The sequence below is a fragment of the Chelonoidis abingdonii genome, chromosome 24 (assembly GCF_003597395.2).
Source record: "Chelonoidis abingdonii isolate Lonesome George chromosome 24, CheloAbing_2.0, whole genome shotgun sequence".
NCBI classification, from domain to species: domain Eukaryota; kingdom Metazoa; phylum Chordata; order Testudines; family Testudinidae; genus Chelonoidis; species Chelonoidis abingdonii.
Window position 1 is genome coordinate 380,263 of NC_133792.1, and position 10,299 is coordinate 390,561.

Below are 10,299 nucleotides of genomic sequence, written 5' to 3' on the forward strand. Positions count from 1 at the left end.
CCCCCCCCCCCCCCCCCCCCCATCACAGCCCAGAAGCCCATGGCTACAAGAAAAGTCCCCGGTGGCCGCATGCAGCCACCATGGCCACATTTGAAAAATGCTACACTAGAGACCAGTGTCAGGGAACTGAGCGCTAATTAAGGATTATTTTCTCACCACCTGGGTTAATGTTTAATTGAATCAGTGACCTGCATGCTGTGTAAACAGATGAGGGAGAGATTGGCAAAGGCTCTGCTGTGCATATGCCCTGGAGTACTGCCCCTGCCCTGCCTTCTGAGGCTCTCTGGAAGCAGTTTACTGCTCTTGACATAGCCTGGGGAAATGATCAATGCTGCCAGAACAATGTCCACTGCTTCAGCCTTCTGTACTGCAGAGGGCAACTTCCAGGCAAAATCTTTGTAGGGGTCAAGTGAAGGGTGAAAGCCTGTAACACGGATGTAAAAACCCTCACAAATTATTGCAGGTATTTAAAAAAACCCAGCTGGTAGGAGCCTAGGAAATTCAGTGTTAAGGTTCACCTTAACAGCAGCCCAAACACTGAAAGGCGTAGAGGTGGAGTGATGGAACCCGAACAAACTTAACTCCGCCCCTCAAAACAAAACCAGCCTCCCATCTGTCCTGCTTTGTTCCTTTCCTATCTGCTTTCTAAGGTGTGTTTGTAGGTACCCAAGTGTGTCCTCAGGCCACATGCAGGATGGTGCTTATTTCTGAAAATCTCATCCTTGCCCAGCATGCCCATGGCTCTCTTTTGATCACTCACTGTCCACGGCAGCTGTCCTGAGCCTAGAGGGCAGCAGCACTGGCCCAGGTATTTCAAAGAGCCTGTGTGTGGTGCAACCATCACATCCCCAAGAGGAGAGCAGCTTAGGGAGCCTGAACACAGCAGCCTTAAAGTCATGGGGGTGGGATAGCTCAGTGCTTTGAGCATTGCCCTACTAAACCCAGGCTTATGAGTTCAGCCCTTGAGGGGGCCCACTTAGGGAGCTGGGGCAAAATCAGTACTGGTCCTGCCTAGTGAAAGCAGGGGATGACCTTTCAGGGTCCCTTCCAGTTCTAGGAGATAGGTAGAGCTCCATTTGTTGTTGTTATGCTGGGTAGGGCAGCTTGCTAATGGGAGCTGTAATTAACAGAAGCCCATCTGTCTTAGTGATAGCCCCGCCAAGGCAAAGGGTCTGTCAGCAATAGAAATACTGAGCTAGAAGCAAGGCCAGCTCTAGGGTTTTTGCCACCCCAAGCAAAAAATGTTTTGGCTGCCCCCCACCCTAGCCCTGGGCTCCCTTCCACTTCTCCCTGCTGCCCCAGCCCTGGACGGACAGACAGACAGACACCCCTCTGGCCCCCACCCCTGGGTCACTGGTGACTTGCTCCCAGGGCAGGTCATTCAGCAGGAAGTTTGGATGTTCACAGAACACAGACAGGATCGATTCCCATATGGTTACAGAACTGCAGTAAAGTGGAACAATTTTCAGCTGGTGTGATTGGAGGATCTCTGGATGCAGATTGTAAGACTGTCCTCCATAAATGAGGAAAAGTTGAGGTGCCTTTATTAGTCTTTTGTTCCACTCTGTTTCTATGGGGAATTTGCCAATGCAATATCACTGTCTTCCTTTTAAACAAACAAAAGGCAATGGCTGTTGAAAACAGCCATTCCAGGTCCTAAGTAGCGCACATGGAATCCAATTCCTTAGCTCAATTTTATCTAACTTTTTCTACAGAACTGCAAGTGTGACAAAGTTCCCTCTACCTTGGTGGGATCTAGCAACTTAGTTGGTCGGATTTGCTCACCTCAGTGAGCTTCCCCTCCTGGTCAGGGGCAGCTCTAGGGATTTTGCCAACCCCAAGCACGGCAGGCAGGCTGCCTCGCGGTTTGCCTGCGGGAGATCCCCAAAGCCAAGACCAGCGGACCCTCTGCCAGGTAACTGCCGGAGGCAGCCTGCCTGCCGCCCTCGCGCCCCAAGCGGAGCGCCCCCCCTATGGTTGCTGCCCCAAGCACACAGTTGGCATGCTGAGGCCTGGAGCCACCCCTCCTCTGGTGGAACCAATAGTTCTGGGTCAACTCTCCTGTTTCTTGATCAGGAACAGTTGGGGGGAACCCAGGCCCACCCTTCTACTCCAGGTTCCGCCCAGGGCCTGTGTTGCGATTGCAGCTGTCTATTAGTGCCTCCTGAACAGCTGCCATGACCAGCTACAACTCCCTGGGCACTTCCCATGGCCTCTCCAAACACCTTCTTTATCCTCACCACATGACCTTCCTCCTAGTGTCTGATAATGCTTGTAGTCCTCAGTCCTCCAGCAGTACACTCTCAGCTCCTTGCACCTCTTGCTCCCAGCTCCTCACACATGCACCTCACTGACTAACTGGGTGGTTTTTAACTAGTTCCAGCCAGCCCTTGATTGGCTTCAGGTGTCCCAATCAATGTAGCTATCTCCACTGCCTTCTAGAAAGATCTTGATTAACCTGGAGCAACTGCCATTTGATTACCATGGTACCAGGGATTTGTTTAGCCTGGGACTAACATACCTGTTCCTCACTACTTTACTGTAGTCATCTGGCCTTGCCCCATCACACAACTTACAGTGGTTCAGTATATTTGATTTGGGAGAAATGAAGTAACAGCTGCCCAAATTGAGCATGAGCACTCCTGAATTTTGAGGGTGTTCAAATCTGGAAGGCAGATACTAGATTCCCTTTCTGAATATTAGCTAAATCTGGAAAGGACAAGTCAATTTCTGCTTCCATGGCTCAGAAGCGGATATCCTCCTGTGTGCCTGGTACTGTATCTAAAGGTGCCCAGGTCCTCTAGTAGACCCTCCTCTCCCTTACTTTTCATTTTAAATTCTAGTGGGATCCGTGTATCTCCCTTGCCAGGCTTCAGATAGAGAGGGGCTCTGTCCATTTAGTCCACCCAATTCTTTCTTTGGAGGCTGCAAGGTGAGGTCACACCAGTATCCCTAATCCAGTCTGGGGATGTCTTCTGAAGGGGATCTCTGGGCCTTCTATGCCTTGGGCATACTTGTTCCCCGTTCTAGGTTACCTACCATACGTCCCTATTTTCATGGACATGTCTGGCTTTTTGCGTTTTAAATAGCCGTCCGGGAGGAATTTATAAAACTCTCAAAAGGTCCAGGATTTCCCCCCCAATGCAGAGTGTGGTGTGGCTGATAGGGTGGTCTGGCCGGATTGAGCTGCTCACTTCAGGGCCTCCAGCAGCCAGAGCCCCTGCTCTCCTCCCCTGCAGCCTCAGCACGCCATGCCAGCAGGTTGGAGAAGGAGCATGGGATTCTGGGGGCCAGTCAAGAGACAGGGAGCAGGGGGGGTTGGATGGTTTGGGGGGTTGAGGGAGGCTGTTGGGGGTGGGGGTATGGAGAGGGGTTGGGGCAGTCCAAAGTCAGGGAGCAGAGGAGGTTGGATGGGCCAGGGGTTCAGAGGGGGCCTGTCAGGGGGTGGAGGTGTGGATAGGAGTCAGGGAAGCCAGGGGACAGGTAGGAGGTGGAGTCCTAGGGGGCCAGTTAGGGTGGGGGGTCTCAGGAAAGGACAGTCAGGGACAAGGAGAAGGGAGGCTTAGATAGGGGTGGGGTTCCAGGGGGTGGTTGGGGCAGAGGTCCTGGGAGGGGGCAATCAGGGGACAAGGAGCCAGGGGGGTTGGATGGGTTGGGTGATCTGTGGAGGGCAGTAAGTGGGAGGGAGTGGATAGGGGGTGGGTTACCCCCCCAGTGGAGTGCCCTCTTTTTTGAATGTTAAAATATGGTAACTGTACTGTTCATAGTGCCACCCAGTTCTTGCAGTGAGTTCTCCATTCACAGCAAGCTGCAGCATGAGGTCTCAGCTACCTCACTCCCTCCCCTCCCTTCCCTGTTGATAGCTACCAAGGGAATGCTGGGAAATGTAGTTCTTTCCCTGCTCCAGGGCTGGCTCTATAGTCAGGGAGCTAACCAAGGAGCTACAGCTCCCAGGGCCCCCCGTTGGTTCTCAGCTCCTATGCTGGATCCCTGCCGCCCCCGAAAATGTTCCACCCTAAGCACCTGCTTGCTTTGCTGTTCTTACAACTCTTCATTCCCCTCTGTTTTCACCCAGAGGAGATGAATGGGCAGCAGGTTTTAAAAAAACAAAAGGAAGTACTTCTTCACACAACACATAGTCAACCTGTGGAACTCCTTGCCAGAGGATGTTGTGAAGGCCAAGACTATATCAGGGTTCAAAAACGAACTAGATAAATTCATGGAAGATAGGTCAATCAATGGTTGTTAGCCAAGATGGGTGGGGATATATCTCTAGCCTCTTATATCAGAGGGGTAGCCATGTTAATCTGGATCTGTAAAAGCGGCAGAGTTCTGTGAGACCTTATAGACTAACAAAAGTATTGGAGCATGAGCTTTTGTGAGTGAATATCCACTTTGTCAGATGCATGTCTCTAGCCTCTGTTTGCCAGAAGCAGATAATGGGTGACAGGGGATGGATCACTCGATGATTACCTGTTCTGTTAATTCCTTCTGGGTCACCTGGCATTGGCCACTGTCAGACCACAGGCTATTGGCTTAGCTGGCCCTTTGGTCTGACCCAGTATGGGTTCTTATATTATGTTCTTAATTCCTTCTCTGTCATGCGCTGGGTGCCACAGGTGGCATTATCGACATTGTGACTAGCTGATGAGTTTGAGTGGATTTTTATGGGGTTTTGCTGATTTTTCACATGAGGAGAAACATGTGAATGAACATTGCAGAGGAAATCCAATGTTATAACAGTTATGCTGTATGGTTTTAATGGCACAGCTTTGTCCTGCAGGCAATCACATACTTCACTCAAGTGGATGGGTGTGCTAGCCATCCTTACTTCAGGCTAAATGGAAGAAGCAGTTAAGCTAGTTTATGGCATTGCATAGTGTAGCTGAAATAACAGAAGCCACATCCAAGGCACTGGGCCATATGGAAGGCCTGAGCAAGAACTAAGGGCAAATAAGAGGAGTTTCTTTGGGGACTGATTTAAAATGCAGTGATGGAACACTGATTGGTTGCCTCTGTGAGGGTCAGAGGTGGAAAGTGACCAGAAATCCCAGAGAAGCAGCTATGTGGATAGCCCTGAGCAGGAGCAGAGACAGAGCTTGTGGAGCTACAGGGCTGTCTGGAGAAGCAGTCTCGGAAACTGTCAACAAGGAAACTGCCTGATGCTGTTTGTTCCTGCTGTGTTCAGGGAAACAGGGCTGTGTGTGTGTGCTTTGTAAATAAGCAGAATTGCCCAGAGCAATACCTGACTCTACCATAAATTTCCCCTAATGCAGTGGTTCCCAAACTGGGGTTCATGACTGTTACAGGGGGTTTTCGGAAAAAAAATCCCTAATGGCAGACAGAGCTGTCCCTTGGACTTCCAAGAGCTATGCAGATCAAAGAAAGGATATATGCCACACTGAGAAGATTTAAATTTCAAGACTCCTTATAAGAAATGGATATTTTTTGCTGTTTTTAAAATTAAATAGGCACCTAGCAGTCTTTTGAAAATTATTATGAAGAACAAGTTTAAGCTTTGTCACGTGTTGTTGCCTGGACTACTCAAGACGTGAATGCTTGTGTAGAAGGAATTTTGAGTAGGCTTCTTAAATACCTTCCTGCTGTTTCACATCTGATACTCCTTGATGAAACAGGCTTATTCAAAGTGATACGAGCTACGAAAGTGAGATCTTGGAAGAGTGTTGCCATTTTCATACTGTAATGATCAATAATAACAGTGTGAATAACCATGTCATAGAAACAAATATTATATTTCCAAGATCACTGCTTTTATAATTTATACTCAGGTAAAAGAGAAAATCCCTGGAAATATTAATTTTTAGGAGGAGTTTGTGAGACTTCACATTTTAGTGAAAGGGGTTCATGGGTTGTTAAAGTTTGGGAACCACCGCCATAATGGAAACAGCCTAGTGAGGCCTTGCCCTGCCCCAGTATTTGCTAACTTATCGGGCCAAGGGGCAGCATCACACAGAGCCTAAAATGTAGAGTGAAAGCAGCAGTTTGCTAATGTTGATCTGCATTTTTGGACCTGTATTGTGCCATATCCTTCTTCCTCCCCCGCCCCACCCCATAAAATTCATTCATATGTTTCTCCTAAGGACAAACTTAGTTATTAAAAAAACATTAAAACCTAGAAGAATTAGCTTATTATTCACTTAAAGCCTCACTGAAATCTGTCACTTGTGTAACACAACCAGACACAGGTATTGCACACTTTGCTCTCATGTCACATGCACAGCTGGTTCCTATCAGTCATGGGCAGGTGTGAAGGTTGAGAGGATCATAGGGGTCTTTGTAGGTAAATTCTGCAGCTCTGGATGGCTACATGTCTTTAACAAGTGCATTTTCACTGTCTACTTCTGCTAACAGGCCCAGGGCCGACAAGTGGTGGCGGAAGCCAGAACAAATTACAGGGGCCCGGCTTCCCAGCTTTGTCAGCCCTGTTTAGCTGGTCTGCCCTTGCTGGGGAGACCGAAAATCTTTTTTCACTGGAGCCCAAACCCACGCTTGGCAGCCCTGAACAGGCCAGTAAGTGCACTGCACCCTCTTTACTGAGTCACGGCACTTTCACACTGTGGGGACTCACTCCAGCATTGCCTCAGTTGTACCAGCTGTGCTGAGCTTGGGGAAGGCGAGGCAGCCTTTGCGGGTCTGGCTTGGTGTTAGTGGCTAGTGGGCACGCTTGGCCATGTTGGGTTATTGTGTGGGAGAAGAGTTGGTGACAGAATGCACCGCTGGATTGCTCCCCCTCCTAGCACAGGTGTAAATGACAACACACAGGTGAATCAGCCCTTTGCTGAGGTGACCCATCCTTCTTGTCAAGAAGGCCAGCATCACCTGACCCTCTGTTCCAACCTACCTCGATTCTTGAGCTGGGCCCTGCGCTGCAGTAGCTCAGCACCCCCAGCTCTCTCCCCAGCTGCTGAGCCCACTCCATGGTTTTGTTTTGACACTTGTTATACCATCAGCTCCTACTCAGACTAGAAGGCATCCCCTGCTCTCCCACCACCTGCTGTGCTTTGGCACCCACTCAGCTGAGGTGGTTGGGGTCTCCGTGCTGGACAGGCACCTGGGCAGCTGGAGAGGGCTGTTGGTGGCTCCCGGCTCACTCAGCTTTCCCTGTGAGTGAAGGAGATCAGTACCACCTCCTTGCACTCCTGAGCGGGCCAGGGCAGCTGGCTGACCCAGCCCTGTGACTGAGATATTGGGCTCCATCAAGTCTGGCTTCAGCTCTCGGTTCAATTGTGGCTACTAATGACTAAGGACAAGCCAAGGTTATTTCACTGCTTGACAGAGCAGACTGGGCTTGGCTTTTCCCTAGGTGTGGTAGCTTCCTGTAACAATGGGGGCCCGGGAGCATGTGCCACTGGGCCTGGCACCATAACAGCCCAAATCCTGGACTGTGCCACTTGTTAGCTCGTCTGAAGGGTGCTGAGCATGCCTGGACCACCCTGGGAAGCTCTGAGTTTCCAGGGCTGTCTCTGTCTCCTTTGTGTCCCAGCGAGCTGGCTGTGTGTATGCAGAGCTGGAGTTGCTATGTGAGGAGGGAGGGACTGAACTGACCCTGGCTCAGCAAAAGTTAGAGCTCAATGTTGGTTACTAAGCAAAGGAACTCACAACAGGCTGGCAGGAGCAGTGCTGGCCTTTTGCCCCTCAGACCGACTGGCCAGGCAGAGGAGGGAGCCCAAGCCTGGGGCCTCAACTCAGGACATGCAGCAACAAGCATTGAGATGGGCTGAGAAGCAGGAAAAGCTTCACTCACTGCTGGTGGCTCTGATAAAACTTACTCAACTCTGCTGCCCTGGCAAGTGCCACTCGAGTTAAACAGCTCCAGGCTGCTGGGGCTGTGACTAGACTCTGGCTATGGACTGGGGTCCCAGTCCTCCCAACCAGACAGAGCTGCAGGCCTCTCAGCAGTCCATTCCTGAGTGTCCCATCTGCTATGGCCCCTATGACAACATCTTCCAGAGGCCCCTGCTCCTCCCTTGCGCTCACACCTTCTGCCTGGAATGCCTGTCGAGGATCTGCATCTTCGTGAAACAAGCCCAGACCTTCCCCTGCCCTCTCTGCAGAGCACAAGTGCCCGTCCCTGATGGAGGGATCCCCAAACTCCCACCCAATATGGATGTTGTGACCCAGTTCCCTCCATGGCTGCAGACCCTGCAGGAGGTCTGGCTGGATGGACACAGACTGTGCTGGATCAAACAGCCGTCCTTGTCCTGTCAAGTGAGTGCTGGTGAAGAAACCCGTGAGATGCTGGTTACAGTGGAGTTATTATACAACCCAGCCCCTCAGGATGTCAGTAGAAGAGATCTGATAGGTATCCACCATCCCTCCCGCTTGTCCACATGCAGGGGGCTATGCCAGCTCCTATGGGAGCGTCGCCTGGCTGTGTTCTGGATTGCTATCCTGATGCTGGTATTGATCATTTTGCCCATCATTTTTATCCCTGATTCCCACGTGACCAGGACTCCAGAAGGTCAGCGCCAGGTGGGGACCTTTCCGACAGCCGATGCTCCAAGCAGCAGTCTGAGCAGGTCACAGAGCTTCTAGCAACTCGCTATCCTCTGCTTATGTGTAACACGGTGCACCTACTGCTTTACTTCACCTGCCCAGGAGAGCTGGAAGGGGCTCACAGGTGGGCCAATGGACCGCTTGGTGAGCGGAGCTGCTGGGGCTGGACCATAGCTTTTGCCCCAGCCTTGAGAGGCCTGGCCTCAGCTGCTGTGCTGTGCTGAAGGACTCTGCTGAGGCCCAGCTAAGGAAGGTGTCTAAAGCCAAGGACCAAATTCAGGCCTCACATAAATCACCCTGATTCTGATGAAGCCAGGGAAGTTGCATTTGCTTATACTGGGGCTGAGCTTGGCTCCAAACGTGTTTCTGCACTGTGATAACTGTAGCCCCTTTGCCTTGGTACATGCAGATCAGCTCATCAGCTTGGGATGAGAGCAGGGGCAGTGTCCAGGGGAAGAGGCACAGCCCAGGAACGTTTAACATTGAGGGACAGAATGGAGAGGTAAATACACTTGGCATGAAGTGCCCTTTACAGCAGCCAACTGCAACAGATGCAGATTGTCATTGGAGGGCACAGAGGGTGATGCCACCCACCTGCCCAGTCCCTGAGTTTGCCCTTGCCGCATGACCAGAAGCTGCAACAACTTGCTCCTGAAATGCCAGAAGAGAGGACGTGAGCGTGGTGACTTTCCATGTGGGGTTGGGGAGGGGGTGGAGGTTATGCAGCAGAGGCCAACCTCTCCTCCCTGCAAAATATGCAATAACTGCTTCTATTTGACTGAGGCAACCAGTGCCAAAAGCAAGACAGAGGGGCAGATGCAGGTGGGAGCTGCTGGAAGATGGCTACAGTAGAGAGGTAGAAGGTAGATTACATGTGCATGATTAAAATAGAGGACTGGGAATCAGGACTCCTAGGATCTGGTTTTGGCTCTTCCACAGGCTGCCTATGTGAACTGGGGCATGTCACTGCTGCTGCCTGCCTCAGTTTCTCCATTTGTAAGATGGGATAATTACACCTGCTTCCTTGTGGGATATTAGGGTTCATTAATGGTTCAGTGGTACTGGTCCACTATTAGATGGAAATGGTAGAATTCTCAATGATAATACAGAAAACGCAGATGTATTCAATAAATATCTTTATTCTGTACTGGGGGGAAATGATGATGTAGGCATGTCATATGATGCTGACATTCTTTCCATTCCACCAGTATTTTTAGAGGATATTAAATAGCCACTACTACAATTGGATGGTTTTAAAATCAGCTGATCTAGATCCTGTTCATCCAACAGTTTGGGAAAAAACTGTCTGAGGAGCTCTCTGGACCATTAATGTTGATTTTCACTAAGTCTTGAAACACTGGTTCTAGAAGACTGGAGGAAAGTGAATGTTGTGTCAATATTTTAAAAAGGTAAATGGGACACCCCATTTAAGTTTATCAGTCTGACATTGATCCCAGGCAAAAATAATGAAGTGGCTGATACAGGACTCGATTAATACAGAATTAAATGAGTGCAAATCAAGGTGGCTTTATGGAAAATAGATACCGTCACACTAAACTAATACTTTTTTTGACTGAGATTACAAGTTTCGTTGCTAAAGGTAATCGTTTAGATGTAATATTCTTAGACGTCTCTAAGGCATTTGACTGGATACTGCACAACATTTTTATTAAAAAACTAGAACAGTATAAAATTAGCTTTGCACTCTTTACATGGATTAAAAACTGGAAAAATGTAATTGTGAATGAGGAAGAATCAACAAACAGGTGTGTTTCCAGTGGG

General features: G+C 49.8%; 1 protein-coding gene across 1 annotated transcript; it reads left to right on the forward strand.

The window, feature by feature from the left end:
- The first annotated feature begins 7,718 nt into the window (after window positions 1-7,718).
- LOC116822089 (RING finger protein 223-like) lies at window positions 7,719-9,629 on the forward strand. Its single transcript, XM_032775699.1, has one exon. The coding sequence runs from the start codon at window positions 7,867-7,869 to the stop codon at window positions 8,554-8,556; it is 690 nt and encodes a 229-aa protein (XP_032631590.1). The 5' UTR covers window positions 7,719-7,866; the 3' UTR covers window positions 8,557-9,629.
- Window positions 9,630-10,299: the final 670 nt, after the last annotated feature.